This window comes from Haliotis cracherodii, unplaced genomic scaffold, assembly GCF_022045235.1.
Source record: "Haliotis cracherodii isolate W230 unplaced genomic scaffold, xgHalCrac1.p SCAF_3, whole genome shotgun sequence".
NCBI lineage: Eukaryota > Metazoa > Mollusca > Gastropoda > Lepetellida > Haliotidae > Haliotis > Haliotis cracherodii.
This window is the reverse complement of record NW_027266286.1, coordinates 22,692,333-22,715,841: the sequence shown is the minus strand read 5'-3', so window position 1 is coordinate 22,715,841 and position 23,509 is coordinate 22,692,333. Positions and strand designations below refer to the sequence as shown.

Here is a 23,509-nt window from a genome sequence, read left to right as displayed (position 1 = left end):
TGTTGTGCTGGTGTTGTTGTGTTGTTGCTGGCGTTGGCAACAATACCCGTTTCAAACGCCAATGTAAGGCTAATACATCGGTGTATGGCAATACGCCTACGTATACATTGTACGCTATTGGTGTTGGATATTTAGGAAACCGTGGCATAAAGACTTTGTCGATTTTTGTATTGGTTTTTGTATGGGGTCTCCTTGTGTGACCATATCGTGTTAGCGGGACAGGGGTGACATTTATATCTATACAATAACTGTGGCTAACAGGCCATGCGGACCAGAGCTGACCGGACCTCACGGAGTATTACGATATAACACATACCAAATATGCTTTGATAATCCTAGCTTTATTGATTTAATCTAACCGAAGGCAGCTATACTTATCAGAAGCATGGATTGATTGGCTACGGGATATATTAAATATTGATTCGTATCCCAAGTAGCTACTATGTGAGTATATATTATACTCATGGGAGATTAAATTAAACCTGTCTTCAAGCAGGAATTTAACTCCTTCTCGCAGAAGTAGCGTTAACGTTGAGTGCTTGTCGTTACGACCAATCGGGACTTCGTTAACACACCTGATTCATTTTATTGTATACTTGAGAACTCTAGTGTAGTGACAAATTGGAGACCAGATCGCTGTGTGATATAGTGCAGGGATATAAACATCAGACGGTTATGGATCAAGATATGTGGTTTGTGACAAGACCATATGGCTAGATTAACACCGAGTGCTTGAACGGCACAGGGTGTGCTTGTGGGTGAGTGTGTTTGAGGGTTTCGGCGTGTAGGGCTGACTGTGGGTCTTTTGTGTCGGCACGCCGCTGTCATTCCGTGAATGGTTGAGGACAGGATCTGGATTCATTCTGAAGTTGCGATCAGTTTGGACACATGGCCTTTGTAACATTCCAAATGATCGTCTTTTTAAACTGACGCTTTATATTTTGTCTAGTCACTTTATTCAAGACGAGATATATACTGTACGCGGATGTTCAGTGCGAGATATATGCTGTACGCGGATAGTCAATGCGAGATATATGCTGAACACGGATATTCAATGCGAGATATATGCTGAACACGGATATTCAATGCGAGATATATGCTGAACACGGATTTTCAATGCGAGATATATGCTGAACACGGATATTCAATGCGAGATATAAACTGAACACGGATATTCAATGCGAGATATATGCTGAACACGGAAGGAGGTGGCAGAATTTGGTGAAGGCAAGGTTCCTTGAAAACGGATGGTCAATGCGAGATATATTCTGAACACGGATGGTCAATGCGAGATATATTCTGAACACGGATGGTCAATGCGAGATATATTCTGAACACGGATGGTCAATGCGAGATATATTCTGAACACGGGTGGTGACGGTTGATGGCGGCAGAATATGGTGAATCAAGGTTCCACAAACACAGACGTTGACAGAACACAACAGATACTACAAGAAATGAATGTATTCACGAAAGGTTAATACATCATGTCTGTCTTGAGAAGGGTTGATGCAATACACAGTAGACATCACTGCAGATCCTGCTAATCAGTTTGAAACCATGGTTCTGATGTGGTTCGAAGAAGACTGTCCAATATATGGGCACAAATATCACTCAGCGTCCAAATCACCAATATGAATTTCAGAAGGAAATTCCTATCCCAAGACTGACGGTGTGAGGTCCAGGGTGTTGGGTATATCAAGGAGACCGTATCTAGTGTGTATCTTGTTCTGACATGACGACTATACAAGCTCTGTGCGGGGAACTCTTTGTCCCGACTGACACACCTAAGAAGGTGGGAAGATATATTTTGGGGAAGATTCTCGGAGAAGGCCGACAGTCTACGGTCAGAGAAGCTATCCACCAGGATGTGAATGAAAAGGTAATTTTACATATGACGTCACAATGTGATGACGTCATGAATAATGATGTCATCATGTTACGACTATCGAAATATAATATGAATCATTGATCTTTGAACTATTTTACTCTCCTTTTGAGTAGGAATATGAATAAGAATGCTTATGAATAATCACCGATTTACGAGGATATTACGGATTATTGAAGTGAATGAATATTATGATTATAAGTACTGAGCCTTGACGCTGGGCGGTTAAACCGTGTTTTCGAGTTTCGAGTAGGTCATTCTATTTGTCACTCACTGCTACTTCAGGACAGAAAATGAGGAAAACGTATGAAATGTCCACCCAATAGCGAAACTTCTTGATGACGTAATGCAATCATTCTGTGACGTCATAAACAATGGATGACGTCATATCGCATTGTTCCCAAACAATGACCCAATATGGCATCCCATCGCTTCAAATGACCAATCAGAATTGAGAATATCGACGAGTTATTATCCGTTCAATGAACCAATGTGTCACCCAAAGGCTACCAATAACCAATCAGCATTGTGAATCGCTAAAACAAACTGAGCATATGCGCAAATATCGCAAAGTTATCACAATCGATCCTTTTCGCACTTATGAGTGAGTGAGTGAGTGAGTGAGTATGGTTTTACGCCGTTTTTAGCAATATTCCAGCAATATCACGGCGGGGGACACCAGCAATGGGTTTCACACATTGTACCCACTAGGCAACCCGACCGCCCCTTTTCGCCCTTATGTGTAATATAAGGCTTATTATAACGTACAGCAACGTGAACGTGACTTGATGATCGAGTGAGTGAGCGTTTATAGCCGTTAGTCCACTTTCCAAAGCACGTAAAAGAGTAAAAAGCCATATTGCATGTGTGTGGCGCTGACAAAGCAAGTGAAATTGAGATTCGAACCCATAACCCATAATCAAAATTCACACGTATGATAAAGTCAATTGAGAGGTACAGTTGTTTTTCCCCCAAGTTTATACTGGTATATGAGGGGCCACGGGTGGCCCAGTCGTCTAAGGCGCCGGAATTCGCTGTGCGGAGTTGAGTCCCTTGGGCACGCCAGAAACCTATGATTGTGGGTTCGAATCCCGGTTCGCTCCGATTATGTTTCTAGGTTTGTCTGCATCGTGCTCGTGGGTTTTATCGAAGTGGTAAACGTCTGAGACCTGCATCACTTCGGGCTTTCCTCCCATATTAAGCTGATACGCCGTGATAAAACTGGAATAATGTTAAAAGCGGCGTTAACCCCATCTCACCCACTCACTGGTATATGATGGTCAGTATTATAGTACTTACACCCACGGAAATTTTCAGGAACCAAGACAGGGTCATTGTTACATAGATGAATATTACATAGTCACTGTGCCTGACTTATTACCTTGGTTGCGTGATGTAACGCATCCCTTGATACCAGTGCGAATACCTGTCATTCATTGCACCGGTGATTAGTAGAGTCCAGTCCCGTCCCATCGCGTGACCAAGGTAATAAGTCAGGCACAGTGACTATGTAATATTTATCTATGTAATAATGACCCTGTCTTGGTTCCTGAAAATTCCCGGGGGTCCACGCTGTTATATACAGAGGCTCGACACATAATGGTATACACTTCATACAATATTGACGTGGTTCATTGATGTGACGAAGTAATGTAAGGTGATTTCTGATCAGTGAGAGATTAATGAGAAACGTTATAATTGTGTCAACGAACCCCTGTTTTAACAAGAGCTTTTTTTCTCGAATATTTGATTGTTTGTTGTTTAATGCAGTACCTCCTTCAATAAGTGAGGTGAAATGGGGTTATGGCACTTATATAGCGACGTGCATGCACGTGTGTGTGTGTGTGCGTGCGTGCGTGCGTGCGTGCGTGTGCGTGCGTGCGTGCGTGTGCGTGCGTGCGTGTGTGGCGACTGATGTCGATTTATAGTGCTAGCCCACTGAGATACTATGCCGCAGTTTAAGATGAATACAGTCAGACACACTGACTCCGAGCCGACCAGTCCTTGTTTAGGCCCCTTAATGCCGAACGCCCGACAGGGTAAGAACAAGTACCATATTTTACCGTCTTTTGGTATGACGCGGCCGGGGATCGAATCTGGACCTTCCGCTCTTCGGGCGGACGCTCTACCACTAGACCACGGAGGCTGTTCCCTGCTTTAGCACAGCCGCCAGTACATACTTGAATCTCACCAGGCCCACTAGTGACGAATAATAATGATCAACATGATAGTTGATAGTATTTGTTTTTTTGGGTGAGCCCAACTCAACAACCCTCCCTCTCCACCCCCACCCCACACGCACTGAAGTTACAAATGACCCAAGTAGATGTGTATGTCTGTTGTTGTTTCAGGTGGCTGTGAAATCCTTCCTCAAGTACCGCTCCAGCAAAGGAGATACCCAGAGACAGTGTTTCCGCCGCGAGGTGGACAGCCTACGCTGTCTCCGTCACCCGAACGTCGTGGTGCTGTATGAGACGATGGAGACAACGAGGCACATGTATCTCGTCCTAGAACTGGTGGAGGGCCCAACACTGGCCAAGGTGCTGAGACACAGGTACTTGTCTCAAACTTGTCACGAGTGAGTGAGTGAGTGAGTATGGTTTTACGCCGCTTTTAGCAATATTCCAGCAAAATGACGGCGGGAAACACCAGAAATGGGCTTCACACATTGTACCCATGTGGGGAATCGAACCCAGGTCGTCCGCGTGACGAGCGAACGCTTTAACCACTAGGCTACCCCACCGCCCCACACACGTTAAGACTAGAAACGTGCCAGTTACTTGCTGGAACTTCTCCTGGAGTATGTGTTACGCAGCTTCAAAACTACACTACACATGTTTTAGAAGTAGCCAAACAACACAGTCCCCCCCCCCCTCCTCTCACACAATATGAAAATATTGACCCTAATGACATAGCGAATTGTTCTTAGCATCTACATTTGCCAAGGTCTTGCAAACGATTTAAACACTGATGATTAATAACACCTCGCAGGGGGGATTACAATCATTGTAAACCCTTGATAGAACAAAAACTACGAACAGCCTACTAGACGCACGTGCAGATTTCGTGCCATTGCGAGACGCACGTGCAGATTTCGCACCGTTGCGAAACCCACGTGCTGAGGTCACCGGTTTCATTGAACCGAGTTCACGACTGCAGGTTATACATTTTTATTACAGTTATTTAATTAAAAACGTTGTCTATGCGATGACTTATAGAATGTGTACAATAGGATTATAGTGCTTTATTGCATTTTGTCCATACGTGGAGCACAATAAGCACATGCTATGTAAGCTAATCTATATAGGCATCGTTATTTGTGCGTTTGCATGTGCGTAACCGCTACTAAAAGTGTATTTCTAATTATTTTGTGATGGATTATAAATATTATCAAACAGATATGAGTATATAACAGTTAAGGGGCACAGGTAGCACAATCGTCTAAGGGCTGCATTTCGATAAACAAACCTAACTCACTCAGTCTAAAATTTACAGTAGCACACAATGTACTATTATGTCGTTTGATGTTGCTACAGGGGCCCTCTCTGTGACGACGACGCGAGGACTATGATGACGCAGCTGGCGTCAGCTGTCACTCACCTACATCACAACGACGTCGTTCACCGGTAGGTATCACACACACACAGAGAGAGAGAGAGAGAGAGAGAGATGTGTGCTCTTGGTCAGCTTCCAAATGATTACTACAATGCAATATGTCATATGTACAAGTATCTCTTATTCACCTCACCCCATCCCCACCTCACCCCCATCCTTACCTCACCCTTACGCTCACCCTGACCCTGACCCTCATCCTCGACCTTACCCTCACCCTTACCCTTACGCTTACCCTGACCCTGACCCTCTTCCTCACCCTGACCCTTACCCTTAAGCTCACCCTGACCCTGACCCTTACGCTCACCCAGACCCTCACCCTGACCCTGACCCTCATCCTCACCCTTAAGCTCACCCTGACCCTGACCCTTACGCTCACCCTGACCCTCATCCTCACCCTTACCCCGAACCTTACGCTCAACCTGACCCTCATTCTCACCCTTACGCTCACCCTGACCCTGACCCTCATCCTCACCCTTACCCTTATATTACGCTCACCCTGACCCTCATCCTCACCCTTACGCTCACCCTGACCCTGACCCTCATCCTCACCCTTACCCTTATATTACGCTCATCCTCAACCTTACCCTTATATTACGCTCACCCTGACCCTCATCCTCACCCTTACCCTTACGCTCACCCTGACCCTGACCCTCACCCTCATCCTCACCCTTAAGCTCACCCTGACCCTCATCCTCACCCTTACCCTTACCTTTACGCTCACCCTGACACTCACCCTTACCCTAACCCTTACGCTCACCCTGACCCTGACCCTGACCCTGACCCTGACCCTCATCCTATCTTCACCCTGACACCCACCCTCACCCCTCGGGACTGTAAATTGGTACCGGTCTGGGGTTGACAGATTCCACTGTATCAGGCTGACATATTGATCTTACACATCACTCGTGCATTTGCATATTTGTTTCCAGAGACATCAAACCGGCCAACATAATATTCCGCAAAGAAAATATGCACATCACACTCATAGGTAAGTCGTAGCCACAGCACCTCGCACTGATACTTACCTGATCTGGAGGATAGATACTGACACCTTGTTTGAGTACGAGATTACTTAAATGGGAATCGGGTGGCCGCAAAAGCTGTTGACCAGGATAAATACTTGGACACGAGTACCATCCGTTATGATGGAATGTAGGCGCTATTAGTTACGGGTTGTTTTGTTTTTTAGTTGTTGTGTTGTTGTTGTTTTTTGGGGGGGTATATTTTTTATTATTTATTTATTTATTTTATTATTTTATTTTATTTTATTTTATTTATTTTATTTTATTTTATTTTATTTTATTTTATTTTATTTTATTTTATTTTATTTTATTTTATTTTATTTTATTTTATTTTATTTTATTTTATTTTATTTTATTTTATTTTATTACAGTTGTTCAATTTAATGTGCTGCCTGATACCAGTAATTTGCTAGTGATCTCAACCCGTGGATCCAGGGAAGAATAGGTCTTCAGCATCCTTGGCCTATGCTTTTTAGGCGACTACCGGGTTTGGGTGGTCAGGGTCGCTGAATTGGTTGATGCATGTCATCGTATCCCAGTTGCGTAGGTCGATGGTCATCATGTCGATCACTGGCTTGTCTGGTCCAGACTCCAAAACTTACAGCCCACCGTCATATATATAGCTGGAATAGTTGCTGGGTGCGGCGTTAAACAACAAACAACAAAAAGCTTATGATCCCTGAAGCGCAGTAAACGTTGTGGCCGTGTTGTTGGTTCAGGGCGTGTTGTATACAGTATACCTCACAGCTTGATAGAGCTGAGCTATTGATCAAATTATCCCACCGTACTCCAGTCATTCCAACGTCTCCCGGACTGCATACCGTTATTATCTCTATACAAAGTACAGACATATAAAATACACAAGGGGGTGGGGGCATCCTTTAATATATATATTCTCATATATATTAATACATGTACATATTTGTAATTGGATTTGCAGACTTCGGTTTGAGTACACGGTTCCACGTGGAGTCCCCTCTAACCCGCCAGTGTGGGACGCCAGTCTACACGGCGCCTGAAGTGTACTCGGGTGCACGGTATGGACCGCCAGTCGATGTATGGAGTTTGTAAGTAATACGCGGTGTCGCTAACTTTAACTGTACATCAGGCACTTAAATTTAGATGAGTTTTCCTATAAATATTCATTTCGATTTATTTCGAATAACTTGACGCATGTGCTTTCTTGAGATGTTAGTTTTGTCATCAGCACCGAAATTAGTTTAAATGCCAGAGAACAAAAACTGTATGATGGGTGGTGACATAGACGACATCTACTTGCTTCAGATGTCAGATTGTTTTTGTTTGTTGTTTAATACCGCACTGGGAGTGAGTGAGTGAATGTGGTTTGACGCTGCTTTGAACAGTGTTTCAGTTATCGGTTTCATTTGACACTCATTCACTTTCTAGACGCGTGAAGATACCGGATTAAAATTGGTCTTCAGCAACCTATGCTTGTCGGAAGAGGCGACTAACGGGATCGGGTGGTCAGGCACGCTGACTTGGTTGATTCATGTCATCGTATCCCAATTACGTAGATCGATGCTCATGATGTCAATCTCTGAATTGTCTGGTCCAGACTCGATTATTTACAGACCGCCGTCTTATAGCTAGAATATTGCTCACAAATCTCAAGCACTCACTCACTTAAATGGCTGTGTACTCATTATATATATTAACGTAAATGTTCAAGCTATTAATGTTTCTATGTTAAAGAGGGGTCATGTTGTTTGAAATGCTGACTGGGAAGCCTCCGTTTGTGTCGGACCGGCCGAGGAGCATGACACAACTGTATGGGTGTATACTCAAGTCTGTCGTCGTCCCACATAGCCTACAGCAAGGTACGTACACCACGATTTATGTCAACTGTGATAGCGGTAGTTCAGAGGCTGATCAAGAATTTAGGAAAATAGATCTGAACACTATTCTCTAAGTCATGAAGTGACTTGACCCACAGGACCATGTAACTAATAATACAGAGCTCCAGATAACTTTTTTTGCAATTGAGTTTTTACTCTTGCGTTTCTATTTTAATTTGGTTATTACATTTTCATTGGGTAACCAATATGTTTTCACTCATCCATTCATCACTGTATTGATTTTTTCACAAAATAAGTGAACATTTTAAGATGTAAAAAAATACGAAATAATGTTTATAACTGTTCTAAATATATAGGCTTGCCTCGGATGGTAAATTAGCTCGTTATTGTGTTTCGGAAATTAGCTCTTCGTGCGCATGCTGATAAAGCTTCATTGTGTATTTACGCGAGCTGTTTTATACATTTGGGTTTTTCATGTAATGCATGCGTTTCTGTACGCAGGTTAATTGAAAGTAATTGGGTTTTGAATATTTTTGGGGGGTATTTTCCGCAAATACGCTGCTTATCTGTAGCTCTGTTAGATGTATATAATTGTTATAAATTTATAGGCTTGAGTTGAGGGCGCAGTTAACATGTGAGGTGTGTGAAAAAGGGGCACAACCCCTGATGTCTGTATTATCACTTCATTTCAGGATGTATCTGCTCATATCTGCACTGAATTTTAAAATCTGTTGATACTGATCATAGAAAAAACACAAACCTCACTAACTAATGTTTTGTTCTCCAGATTGTGCTGAGCTCGTGAAATCCCTTCTCATCATCGACCCGCTCAGCCGACCCACCAGTTCCCAGGTATCGAGGCACCCATGGCTGTGTCGAGACAATGACGCAACACCGAACAGTTGAAGAGACGGGATGTCAACTCAAGTATTCACGTTTATTCCGAGAGACAGAGCTCGTCACACACAAAACAGAGCAAAACAGACGTTCATGAACAATGCAAAAGTGTCGATCCCCAGCGCTCTCCAGACTTGTCATGGACAGCAGCGGTTTGTTGCGAGTGTTGACAGGGTGACAAGAGTGACCTCCCCTTATTGTGCCCCGCAAGACGAACTGATCTTCAATATGTTCTTTGATGGACGATTGTGAATCGACTTCAACCCTTATTATAAATGCCTAAGAAATGTTTGGGAATGATATATGATCAGTATTTCATATCACATCGAAAACCATAAATATATGTAAAATGTAAATAAATGGAACAATTATGTATAGTGGACTTGTAATCAATTTCGTTTGTTACCTAATAGAAAACAATTGACCAAGCTGGCTCACATCCCGCAATTCCGCAGAGTTACGTCCCTTGTGTGTGCAAGAATCCGGTGATTGTTGGTTCGAATCTCAGATTCACACTGGCCAGGGGTCATGATTCGTCAGCACAATGTCTATGTTCTGTCAACCAGTGTCTCGTGTTCTCACTATCTAAAGAGGTAAACTTCAAAGACTTGCATCACATCGGGATTTCCTCCCACATCCGACTGAAACGCCGTGATATATCTGAAATACTGTTCAAAGCGGCGTTAATCGTTTAACTCAACTCACAGACTCTTTATACCTAACGAAAAGAGTTCGATACTTAAGAAACACTCACTGTTTCTCACATACATGGTAAATGGTTTCATCAGCACACCAGTTTACGCCTATCTACATCTGACGATCTACGAACAATTATTTTATGCGAATGAAAAACATATTTTGTGTCCCTAATATATGATATCAACCGTATAGAAAGATAGATAGATAGATAGTTTTCCCTATTAATGATGTCATTCTTAAAATTAACGAGTGAGTGAGTATGGTTTAACGCCACTTTTAGCAATATTCCAGCAATATCACTGCGGGTGACACTAGGAATGGGCTTCACACTGTGTACCCATATCGGCGAACCCACGGTCTTCGGCGTGACGAGCGAACGCTTTAACCACTAGGCTACCCTACCGTAAAACAAACGATATATAAAACGTAAGCTCGTTCACTGTAGTAACTGACGAACACACGTAATAAGACACTCTAAACACAATAAATAGATGATTGTTAATAATATAATGATAATAACAACAACGATAATAGGCTATTTCTATTGCGCATATTTCAACACCCCACAAAGCTTCTCAAAGCGCCATTACTACCCCGTTTACTGGATCAGTGTGCCCTCAACAATCATTCTCAGCTCCCCCGGGAGCGCTGGAAGGTGAACATCCACATTGTCATCTGATTCTACCGCGTACCCATTCGGTGAACAGAGGCAAATATCGAACTAAATTACTTGCCCAAGGAGACACCACAAGTGCTTCAGTGTTGGGCGGGAAGGAAGCCCTAGAACTCTCAGGAGCCAAGCTACCGACATCGCTTAACTTTCCCTTCTTTGTGACCTGTGTGCTGTGCGACCACGTAGTATGCTTAATAGAAAGGTGGGTGGGTTGATCGTTATGCACTCTTCCTGGTCAGAGTATCATACATTTCAAGAAACTGAAACATTTAATACTATTACAATAAAATCACCGCACCCTGTGAATAATTAACTCTGTGACAAACAAACCAGTAGTTGATATCGCGAAGCTCTATTCATGTTACAGGTTACGATGACACGCAATTATAGGGGTAAAACCATTCATCGATGCGCATAAACATCGTGATACGTACATGTGGGCACGGGTGGCCTAGTCGTCTAAGGTGCCGCGATTCGCTGTGCAGAGTTGCGTCCCTTGGGCAAGCCAGAAAACTATGATTGTGGGTTCGAATCCCGATTATGTTTCTAGTTTTGTCAGCACCATACCCGTGCTCGTGGGTTTCACCGAAGTGGTAAACGTCTGAGACCTGCATCACTTCGGGCTTTCCTCCCACATTAAGCTGACACGCCGAGATATAACTGGAATACTGTTAAAAGCGGCGTTAAACCCAACTCACTCACCCACTCACTCACAAGAGGGCACGGTGCAATGCATCGATGTACGAGGTGCTTATACGAAATATGAATATGTTGGCATTCTGAAACACCGGATAACTCGAGAACTTTCAGTTACCGAGGTTCTACTACTGGTACTGGTACTGGACCTTATATTCTTCCCCCTACCCCCACCGACCCACCCGCTTCGCGTATAGCCCACCCCCACCATCCCTATGGGCACTGGGGTGGTGGAATAGCCAAGTGGTTAAAGCGTTCGCTCTTCACGCCGAAGACCCGGGTTCGATTCCCGACACGGGTACAATGTGTGAAGCGCATTTCAGGTGTCCCCCGCCGTGATATTGCTGGAATATTACTAAAAGCGGCGTAAAACCATATCCATTCACTAACAATTGGGGGCTTGTCAGGCGAAAGCAGATTTGTGATTTTTTTAAATAAGGATATAGCAGAGCTGCCATCATATAAAAACACGGCGAACCCAAGACTTCTAAGTATCGTTCTTCATTTGTTCCCCCTCACATATTTTTTAAAGAACTGTAAAGTCCCTCACAGCCCACCCAGGGCTCGCATTAAGGCAAACCTACACTAACACCTGGATCCATTCACGTGGTCCTTGCAGTCTCAAATTACCTGCCCTTGATTTTCATTAACATTTTACCGACCAATCAACGTCGAGATAAGGAAAAAGGAAATGGGTAATGGAAGTGGACATGAAGACATCATTTCCAACAAAAAGAATTTTGAAGTCTTTCTTTTGCGTGTCAGGCAGTGTTTCAATATTGAATTTCTCGCATGGTGAATCATAAACAATGGGACTGGCCGCCATATTTATTATATCGCTGTTTTGTAACTCGCATTCTGATTGGTCCGTTAGACTGAGTGGCGTATCAAATCAAATTGGCTAATGAAAACCAAGGGCGGGTAATTTGTGATCACCGATTATTTATAAGACGAATCTAAGTTAATATAACAGTTCCACATCACTCACTTAATACGTAATCAATAGCATGACCTATATGCATATTCGTAACCGCTCGCCCCTTTCCGTAACCTGTAAGAAGTCATTCGCCTTCGACCGGAATGGACCGAGTGGTCATGATCCATTCGTCACCACTCGCCCCTTTCCGTAACCTGCATCTGAAATATATTTTGATACATGGGGGAAATATACGTCAGTCATTACGCAACGAGTTTACAATTCTTTTAGTTGTTCCCGTTTGCGCGTTGACGAACCCTGTCTCAAAAATGTTTACGAGATGGGCACGGGTTGGTCATGAATGGAATATGATTGAAACGAGCATTCGTGACCAACTCGTGTTACAGGTTACGGAAAGGGGCGAGTGGTGACGAATGCGAAACGAGCCGTGAAGCCCCGCTATGATAATTATCATGACGTCACGGACGTTTACTGCCTCATGACGTCATAATCACATCAGAGCAGCCAGGGAGCGCGTACATCATCTTCTCTCTGTGTGTCTCCATCAATAGATGTAGAACTGAATGTATGGGTGTAAGGAAGCTGGGTTATCTGCCCCCGTCCACACTTGAGGTGAGCGATGCTTACCAGGCCTGTGGACTGACGGGGGTACACGGCACACCCCGGGACAACGCCAACAGACGTCGGGTACAGTTTGCTTACCAGGCCGAGGGCGGGAAACCCCTGGAACAGCAGTTTCTGGAACGGTATTTCATTTTTAAATACGATTATCATCACGATATAAACTGCCGATATATTTTAAATTCATACTGTATAAACTCATATATAAACCCATATAAACCAATATCATGAATGGCCAAATATTTCAACATGTCAGAGCAAATACTCCATCAGATGTATATATTACTTACTTTCAAAATGTATATAGTAAAAGCACTAAGGATATTACCTTTGTAAACATGTGGTACAGAGATGTATATTGCAAGATAAATTACATCCATAGGATGAAATGTATGTATAAGCCGTATAACTGTATCATAAGGTATGCTCATACTCCGGTGGTATTTGTTTTTGTGTTTTTTTTAAAAACAGTATTCTCGGTTCTGTACATTAGTAGCTAGGTGTTTTATTTATTTCGGTTTCTGCTTCAAAAAGGAAATTTGTTTTCGCTCTGAAATTCGGAGTTGTTTCGTGTTAAACGTGAAGCAAAATTATTTTTTCCCCACAGTATTTTCAGGAACAAAGTATTTTATCGTCACTTTTTGTATCATCCACCTTCATCTGGTATCGCTTTATGGATATTATATTGGGGGGTAGGGGTGTGTGTGTGTCCCTGGTGATTCTTTAAAAGAAGAAAAGTAGTTGCCTGACACAAAAAATTACAATGCTGCAACATGTATTTTTAAAAATAGTGTGTACAGCATAAATTCTTACGAGGGCCTTTATGTCTACAATGGAAACTCTATACAGTACTCCATCTTTTACAGTTAGGATTTACTGTTTTCATTTTCAGTAAACATGTATTTGAAATATAGCTTTCACGTTTAATACCTTAGTTGATGGGAAACGCTAGATGAGTGCAAACAAACATGATGCTTAATCGTTATCACAGTTGAGCTATGAAAACTTCGGTTTTTAAAAAGCCATATAACGGGATATCATAAAACCCCGTTACTACAAGTCGCCTCATCCACGGATATATCAAGTCTGGTCTGTATATAGGTTTACAAATGCCATCGGTGAGGAATTGCGTGATACTGACTTTACTGTATTAAATGAGACAGTAAATAGCGTTCTCATCACTGCTTCCCGAAAGCTTCCTGTATGAAGAATGAATGAAAGTGTGTCTCGATGTGATGACCTCCGTTTTCCATCCAGGGGGAAAGAAACATGACACTAAATCAGTTTTATTTGTTTCCTATATTCGCACTTGCAGTTTGCATAGATAAATAGTTAATGCTGGCTATTAAAGTGGAAAGTATACGACAAATGCACCGTTCACGAAGGATGAGACTTCCATGTGTTCAACATTTCATCCTTTTCGTCCTGTTGGACAGAGTGCAGCGTGAGTTAATGTTGCTCCATTTTCAGGCGGCCCCTGAACCGGGGTCATTCGGGTCTTGGGCCCCGCTCCACAAAGCTATTTTAGCGCTAAGACGATCGCGATTCCCATACTTTTAACATAGACTTACGACTGTAGTAGCGCGAAGACGATCGCAACTCCCATACTTTTAACATAGACTTACGACAGTAGTAGCGCGAAGACGATCGCAACTCCCATACTTTAACATAAACTGACGACAGTAGTAGCGTTAAGGCCATCGCAACTCCCATACTTTAACATAGACTTACGACAGTAGTAGCATTAAGACGATCGCAAATCTCATACTTTAACATAGACTTACTACAGTAGTAGCGCTAAGACGATCGCAATTCCCATACTTTAACATAGACTTACGACAGTAGTAGCGTTAAGACGATCGCAACTCCCATACCTTAACATAGACTTACGACAGTAGTAGCGTTAAGACAATCGGAACTCCCATACTTTAACATAGTGAGTGAGTGAGGATGGTTTTACGCCACTTTTAGCAATACTCGAGCAATATCATGGCGGGGGACACCAGAAATGGGCTTCACACATTGTACCCATGTCGGGAATCGAACCCGGGTCTTCGGCGTGACGAGCGAACGCTTTAACCACTTCCCGACCGCCTCTTACTGCAACAAAAGACTGACGTCAGTACTAGCGCATAAAGTGCATTAATTACAGGACGCCATGGTATATAGCATAATGTACAATACTAATACGCTTAATAACAAATTGAAGAACAATGTGCAAAGCCCTTGAACACATTAATCCAGAAATAATCCCCCGCCGCCCCGCACTGAAACACTGGTTACATGTAGTTCGAAATATGCTCTGTTCACATTAGCAGTAAATGGGTGACAATGTGACGGCATCATGAACCCTCATAGGCAACTCGTGTTGTATACTCCCCGGGTGTGAGAATGTCATTCCAGAGCGCATTTGTCCATTGTCGGGGGTAATAATGGTATCGCTTTGAGCATGCACTAGTGTGTGGATTTGTTTGTTTTTTCTTTTCTTCTTCATCATCATCACCACCATCATCATCATCATCATCATCATCATAACCACCACCACCACTATCATCATCATCATCATCATCATCAAAACCATCATTATTATCATCATCATCATTAGAGGGGCGGTTGGGTAGCCTTGTGGTTAAAGCGTTCGCTCGTCACGCCGAAGACCCGGGTTCGATTCCCGACATTGGTACAATGTGTGAAGCCCTTTTCTGGTGTCCTTCGCGGTGATATTGCTTGAATATTGCTAAAAGCAGCGTAAAACCATGCTCACTCACTCATCATTAGATAATATTGTATCACTGAAATACGTTTCAGGGTACAGCAACATACCCAGGATCATTTTGCCGACGTTGATTTTCCTGAGAGTGAGACACCAGCTAAGTCAACTTTTACATACTCCAACTCAGTCCGCAAACATCCCGAGAAGATCGCCCAGGTACGTAAACATCAGAATACAACCCCAGAACCTCATCCAGCTAGTGCAGAGTGGTCATACCAGAACCCGATGATTCGCCCTGATTACGAATTTTGGTTTGTTAACCATGACACTTGCTCGTGGTTGTCGCCTTTGACCTCCAGATACGGCGATATAGCTGAAGTACAGTTCAAGCGGCGTTAGACGAAGCACACTTATCGCAGGGGGAAGTAATACACGGGGAAGCAATGGTCTGTTAGAATTCGATACCTTTTGTTAGTAAAGCGGGGCCATGGTGGCCCAGTCGTCTGAGGCGCCGCAATTCGCTGTGCAGAGTTGCATCCCTTGGCCATGCCAGAAATCTATGATCGTGGGTTCGAATCCCGGTTCGCCCCGATCATGTTTCTAGGTTTGTCAGCACCATACCCGTGCTCGTGGGTTTCACCGAAGTGGTAAACGTCTGAGACCTGCATCACTTCGGGCTTTCCTCCCACATTAAGCTGCCACGCAACTCACTCACTCACTGTTGATGAAGCTAACATCCATATTTTAACAGTTTGAAATGACATTATGACAAGTATGACAAGGGCCCGAATAGGTCGACAGGATCTACATAATTTAAGAAATTTTCAAAACTTTTAAAAATCGTTTTGAAAGTTTTGTGTTCTTATGAATGATAATTAAACTTTATGTTTTTAAACATACAACACATACAACAATATTTGTATAGATGAGGCTACTTTGTGTTTAAAAAGAGGGAATTCTTTTTCATATATGTGAACATGTGTAAGTCTTTGACAAGCTCATGTTCAAATGAGATAACGATGAATACTGTACAAAAATATGGTAAGCATATATTCCTTGGTCATGGTCCTCGGAAGATTGGGAAATGGTGCCTCACTCAATTTGGCGACCGCCTCCGTGGTCTAGTGGTAGAGTGTCCGCCTGGAGTGCGGAATCGTTTGGCACAAAAATAAATTGTGATATCAATAAATGACCATACTAGATCAATGAATAATTTTTCACTTGTACTGAAACACACACTTTTAGGTTTACAAACACAAAGAGTAATACTATGTGTCAAAGAAGTGGCATCTTCCTGAGGCAAGTGAGTTAACTGTATTAAAAGTCCAGTTTCCACCCTTGCCGAACTAGGCTTTTAATATGGAGTTATATTTTGGTTGGACTAACGAGTCTATGTATAGTCCAATCAAAATCGCGCACCGAAATCGAAATCCGGATCGTAAACTGACGTGCAGATTTCGGTCAATTGCAGGATTTGCAAAACATGTGCACCGCCAACTATTTGTCAGCAGATATTTTCCAAACCTTTTCATGTTTTTAATCAAGGTGCTCACGTTATTTGATGCTTTTCGCGATGTAAGACCCGTTTTATCACAATATAGATCTTGAATATCGATCAGATCGTCCTGACTCGGCGCCATCATTTTGTGTGAAACAAACGGAAGTGATACGAGAGGTGGAATCTGATTGGTCCATAGGAGAGGCTTAGAAGGGACATAACTGGTAATAGCCACTGGTGGCGCTACGATCGAGCCCAGTAATTCCAGCCTAGTTCGGCAAGGGTGGAAACTGGACTTTTACAGTCGGTTAACTCCCTTGCTTTGGGAAGATGAAGAAGTGGCAGCAACAACGAATAGTGGGCCTATAATTAAAGTGCACTCACGAATGTCCAGAACTTTGTCAATGTCGAACGTCTTGAAACAGGCCTGTCTCCGCCCTTGAATCCGCAGTAGTGGTGGAATCTGGCAGGATGGGTTTCTTTATAATAGGTGTTAAATCCGCACTTGGCAAGTTAGTCAGACACAAGTCAGGTCGTAACGGCCTCGAATCATCATCTTGTCGCTCATATATAGGTACAGCCAGCCTTCAAGAAACTGTCCCCTCCTGAAACTTCCCGATACACGATCGAGCATGATTCACTGTCTTAGATGTTCAAGTCAGTGTGATGTTGTGGTGTTTCTGCAGGTGAAAGTGCAAGACTTCCTGTCGGTGTGCGATTGGGAAGTTGACCGACAGAAGAGGCGGCGCTGTCAGAAACCCGACTTCCTCCGCCTGGAGCCCCCCGAGTGTGACCCCGGGGACGACTGTGTCCCCTGCCAGGTGCAGCAGCTCAGAAGGGACCTCCGTCGACGACACTGCACAGGACGCCGGATGGACTGTCAACTCTGCTACAGGTGGGGCGTGTGTCTATATGAGTTCATGTGAGTGGGGCTGTCGGGTAGCCTAGTGGTTAAAGCGTTCGCTCGTCACGCTAAAGACCCGGGTTCAATTCCCGACATGGGTACAATGTGTGAAGCCCATTTCTGGTGTCCCCCGCCGTGATATTGCTGGAATATTACTAAAAGCAGCGTAAAACCATACTCAGTCAGTCATTTGAGTGTGTGCCTGTCTGTGTGTGTGTGTGTGTGTGTGTGTGTGTGTCTCTCTCTCTCTCTCTCTCTCTCTCTCTCTCTCTCTCTCTGTGTTTGTATGTGTGTGTGTGTGTGAGAGAGAGAGAGAGAGTATTGCTTAATACCGCATCAGCATTGTTGCAGCGGCGAGTCGGCGTGGATTTCGAGGTGTTTAGCGCGGGTGATCTTTCTGGAGTAGATGAGTAGTCAGTATCAGTATAAGTGTTCTGGATATAAGTCGTAGGAGGTGAAACAGTCACACTGTGTACATTTCTCAGTTTTCCCTTTTAACACAGGTCGTAAAATTTATCTAGCGGATTGATTATAAAATATTTATAAAACAACAATCCCGATTAGAACAGAACAGTCGGTCACTCACCTCTTTTATACAGAAGTGTCCCTAAAGTGTGATGAGGTCAAATGGGTATTAACTTCGCGTTCAACTTGCACTTATATAGAGACCTGCACGTACTTGCGTGTGGCTGCTTGTACTATTCCGGATTAACGGTCTTTTATAACCTTAGCTCACTGAGATACCATGTCGCAGTTTAACATGGACACCCCACTCAGACACAGTATACTGACTCCAAACCAACCAGTCCTTGTTTTAGCCTCTTAATGCCGAGCACCAGACAGGGTACCATCTATTTTTGTATGACGCGACCGGGGATCGAACCCCGGACCTTCCGCCCTTCGTACAGACCTTTATCTACTAGACCATGGAGGGGCAGTATCCCTTCTTGAGGCTAAGATTTACTGACTCAATGCGCAGGTAAACAAGTAAACGGGTCAATACAAAGAACACCTCTTTTAAGTCCGAATTAACACAAGGATTCAAAATAACTTACACACTAATATTACGTGCCGGTGGTATCTCCCTAACGGCGACTGTCTTTCAAAACAACCGTAAATCAATGAAATCGATAACTCACGGTTAAACGTAGACATGTAAATCAGTTCTTTCTGAGACCGCCTCCGTGGTCTAGTGGTAGAGTGTCCGCCCGGAGAGCGGAAGGTCCGGTGTTCGATCCCCGGCCGCGCCATACCAAAAGACGTTAAAAGATGGTACTTGTTGTTACCCTGTCTGGGGCTCGGCATTAAGGGGCTAAAACAAGGACTGGTAGGCTCGGAGTCAGTGTACTGTGTCTGAGTGGGATATTCATGTTAAACTGCGTCATGGTGAGCTAGCACTATAAATCGGCATTAGTCCGGAATAGTACAAGCAGCCACACAAACACACACACGTACATGCACGTCGCTATATAAGTGCAATAATCTTTGATTCGACGTTAAACCCCATTTCACTTCACCTCACCTGTTCTTCCTGAATCAGTATATCACTGAAGATATATCGATGGTTTAAGCAAATTGAGACAGGAAGTTACTATATACGTTCAGGAGTCCGGAAACCCCTCATCGCTAGTTTTGGTTACATGCCCTCCAAGAACTGATATCATTAACCCGACGGTTTTTCAACGTTAAATCTCTTGTCACGCACGGAGGAACAGGAATGCGGGTAGATTTTCACCCCCCTATCAGTGTCAAAGTGCTTTGTTGTCTGTCACGTGTGTTTACCCCCAGGGTCAGAGTTCAAACCGTTTCAGAGTTATCAACTCGGGAAGTCCATTAAACAAACCCTTTCACTTTCACCACCGAACGCCATGATAAAATGCAGGATGTGAGTATTGCAGTATTATACGGCTTAGCGATTTCGAGGTGTACGTTAATACCTCAGACGCGAGGTGTACGTTAACACCTCAGATGTGAGGTGCTGGTCTGTCAGTAGAAAATCTGACAGAAAAAAGTGAGCAGTATATAACTATGCTTTCGCTGCTGGTTAAGATCGATGTTTGTTGGTTTGTTTTTTTTGTTGTTTAACGCCGCACTTAGCAACGCTCCATCTGTATCACGGCTGCGTTGACACAATCGAGTCTGGACCAGACAAATCCTGAGATATGCTGTGCAGGGTTGTGTCCCGTTTCCACGCCAGAAACCTATGATTGTGGGTTCGAATCCCGGTTCGCCCCGATTATGTTTCTAGGTTTGTCAGCACCATACCCGTGCTCATGGGTTTCACCAAAGAGGTAAACGTCTGAGACCTGCATCACTTCGGGCTTTCCTCACAAAGCAAGCTGATATGCCGTGATATAACTGGAATAGTGTTAAACGCGGCGTTTTACCCAACTCTCATTCACTCAAACCAGAAATCCCCACGAGGTACTTAACTTGGTGTAATGTCTCCCAAGTAGTGATGTCCGTCATACGCGTGTTAAGACATAAAACAAAGAAATATCTAGCCAAATACTCCCCTGGATACATACCGGGCGTCAAACACTGCTACGAGTGAGTGAGTGAGTGATAAAAGCGGCGTAAAACCATACTCACTCACTCACTCACTATTCCAGCAATATCACGGCGGAGTGAGCGAGTGTGAGTGAGTTGGGTTTAACGCCGCTTTTAACAGTATTCCAGTTATATCGCGGCGCGTCAGCTTAATGTGGGAGGAAAGCCCGAAGTGATGCAGGTCTCAGACGTTTACCACTTCGGTGAAACCCACGAGCACGGGTATGGTGCTGGCAAACCTAGAAACATAATCGGTGCGAACCGGGATTCGAACCCACCATCATAGGTTTCTGGCGTGCCCAAGGGACGCAACTCTGCACAGCGAATCGAGGCGGCTTAGACGACTGGGCCACCCGTGCCCCCCTGCTACGAGAGAAAATAGAACAGTTCGTGGCCAAATAGATATTACTTTGTTTTATGTGATGTCTTAACACCAGTGCGGCGTTAAACAAACAAACAAACAAAACAAAATTGTGAAGGTATATAACCTGTTCGATCCGAGGTTTTTAATCTGACACCATGGTATAACAGATACTAGTATACATTTCAAAGAGGCGTAAAACCCCATTCACTCACTGACCTTCATTTCATGATCAGATACCGCCTACGGCGGGCCACCATGAAGGACTTCGCTGACGCCCAGTCCAAGGTGATGGCTGTGTGCAAACGGGAGGTCCTCAAGGACAAGCTAGAAGTGAAGACGCCATCCCCTCCGCCAGCGTCCGTCATGGCCATACTGGCCTCACCCGGGGCCACGCCCTCCCCGATTCCGCATGGGACGCCGGACTCCGAATACGACACGGAGAAGAGGGATCAGCTGATCAAGAAGTTCATCCCCAAGGCGAAGGTCATTCACTACGAGTGCAAACCAAGGGATCGAGTGTTCTTCTACACGGAGGAGACGGCCTCGCAGGGATTCGTGCATCAGCCGTACCTCTTCCAGAAGCGACAGGTTGTCCTTACCAACGGGAAGAAGAAGTCGAAAAAGTCTACAAACCGTGAGTCCCAAACAGCCCACCCCCGTTAGTCGGGACAGTGATAATCTGGACTCCTTAATGTCGACTCCACACCTGTTGGGAACGACTTACATACACTGCCGGGCAAAAGAAAGTATACAGCTGTTTGATGGTGGCAAAAAACAAACACGAAATGGTTATGCGCATGTGATATTTACACGGGAATCATGTTGTTTTTTGGAACTCATATTTGCATTGTTTCGTTGACTGATTTCAGCCCAGTGACGTTTTGATGACGTTTGTCATTTTTTGGTAAATCCAATTTTCAAGTGTATACTTTCTTTTGTCCGGCAGTGTATATGAGACATTACTAAATTCCAGGATACGTTTGTCCCAGCGCTACCACTTGGAACGGTACCGTCCGGACTAACGGGGGTTCACTGTATCGAGTTATAGTAGCTCATACATATTGTGTCTGTCTGTATGTAGTTTCTCTATAATTTTGAGTTTTACTTGTTAAATTGTACGTTCAGAATGCCTGGTTAATTCCAATGGTTAAAAACAATGGTTTAACCGTCAACAGATACTACTACTACTACAACAACTACTACTACTACCACTACTACTACTACTACTACTACTATTGCGACTAACAGGATCGGGTGGTCAGGCTCGCTGACTTGGTTGATGCATGTCATCGATCCCAATTGCGTGGATCGATGCTCATGATATTAATCACTGGATTGTCTGGTCCAGACTCGATTATTTACAGACCGCCGTCAGATAGCTGGAATATTGCTACTACTACTATTACTACTACTACCACCACTACTACTATTACAACTACTACTACTTCTACTACTACCACCACTTCCACTATTACAACTATTACTGCTACTACTACTACCACTACTACTACTACTACCACCACCACTACTACTACTACCACTACTACAACTACTACTACTACAACTACTTCTACTACTACTACTACTATTACTACCACCACTACTACTACTACTACTACTTCTACTACTACTACTACTACTACTACTACGTGGTCTAGTGGTAAAGCGTCCGCCCGGAGAGCGGAAGGTCCGGGGTTCGATCATACCAAAAGACGTTAAAAGATGGTACTTGTTGTTACCCTGTCTGGCGCTCGGCATTAAGGGGCCAAAACAAGGACTGGTCGGCTCGGAGTCAGTATACTGAGTGGGGTATTCATGTTAAACTGCGGCATGGTATCTCAGTGGGCTAGCACTATAAATCGTCATCAGTCCTGTCTAGTACAAGCAGCCACACACACAAACACACACGTGCATGCACGTCGCTATATAAGTGCAATAATCTTGGACGCGACGTAAAACCCAATTTCACCACCTCACCTCACTACTACTTCTACTACTACTACTACTACTACTACTACTACTAATGTGCCCCGTTCTCAGTTGGAGCCAAACGGACTGGAATAATGCTGGGATGGTGGGATAGCTTTGTGGTTAAAGCGTTCGCTCGTCATGTTAAAGGCCCGGGTTCGACTCCCTACAGGGGTACAATTTGTGAACCCCATTCCCGATGTCACAAGCTGTGATATTGCTCAAACATTGCTAAAAGCGACACAACGTTCACTCAATCCATGTCATTCCCTCTGCTCGCAGCGACGTATTCCGTCTCCCAACTCGGCCTCGTCTTCACCCTGCCGGACCACAACGCCGCCCTCCCAGAGAGGCACCCTTGTCCGCCCATGAGGATATGGAACAACAGCATGGTCCTTCCACCAATCACCGGCTACAAGGTGCAACGAGCGGCCTTGAACCTGAACCACCCGGATGTAGACATGGCGGGGTGAAACAGCACCACGTGCTCTGGTTGACCTTTCGTCCTGGAGACGGATGTTCTAATATATATATATTTCTTTTTGTCTTTGTTGCTGTCTGGTGATGAGGATGAGGATGTATGAAAATTCGAATTGTATTGTATTGGTAGGAGTTGTTGTCTTCGTTTGGGCAATAATTGTTTCTGT

General features: G+C 44.0%; 2 protein-coding genes across 2 annotated transcripts; both read left to right on the top strand.

The window, feature by feature from the left end:
- The first annotated feature begins 1,608 nt into the window (after positions 1-1,608).
- Positions 1,609-9,513, top strand: LOC139475723 (hormonally up-regulated neu tumor-associated kinase homolog). Its single transcript, XM_071258910.1, has 7 exons — positions 1,609-1,882; positions 4,240-4,442; positions 5,425-5,514; positions 6,433-6,491; positions 7,466-7,592; positions 8,239-8,363; positions 9,130-9,513. The coding sequence occupies exons 1-7, from the start codon at positions 1,736-1,738 to the stop codon at positions 9,246-9,248; spliced, it is 870 nt and encodes a 289-aa protein (XP_071115011.1). The 5' UTR covers positions 1,609-1,735; the 3' UTR covers positions 9,249-9,513.
- Positions 9,514-12,811: 3,298 nt separating this feature from the next.
- On the top strand, positions 12,812-23,335 carry LOC139473543 (uncharacterized). Its single transcript, XM_071256183.1, has 5 exons — positions 12,812-12,990; positions 15,674-15,794; positions 17,763-17,971; positions 21,128-21,528; positions 23,145-23,335. Exons 1-5 carry the CDS (start codon positions 12,812-12,814, stop codon positions 23,333-23,335), a joined length of 1,101 nt encoding a protein of 366 aa, XP_071112284.1.
- The last annotated feature ends 174 nt before the right edge of the window (positions 23,336-23,509 follow it).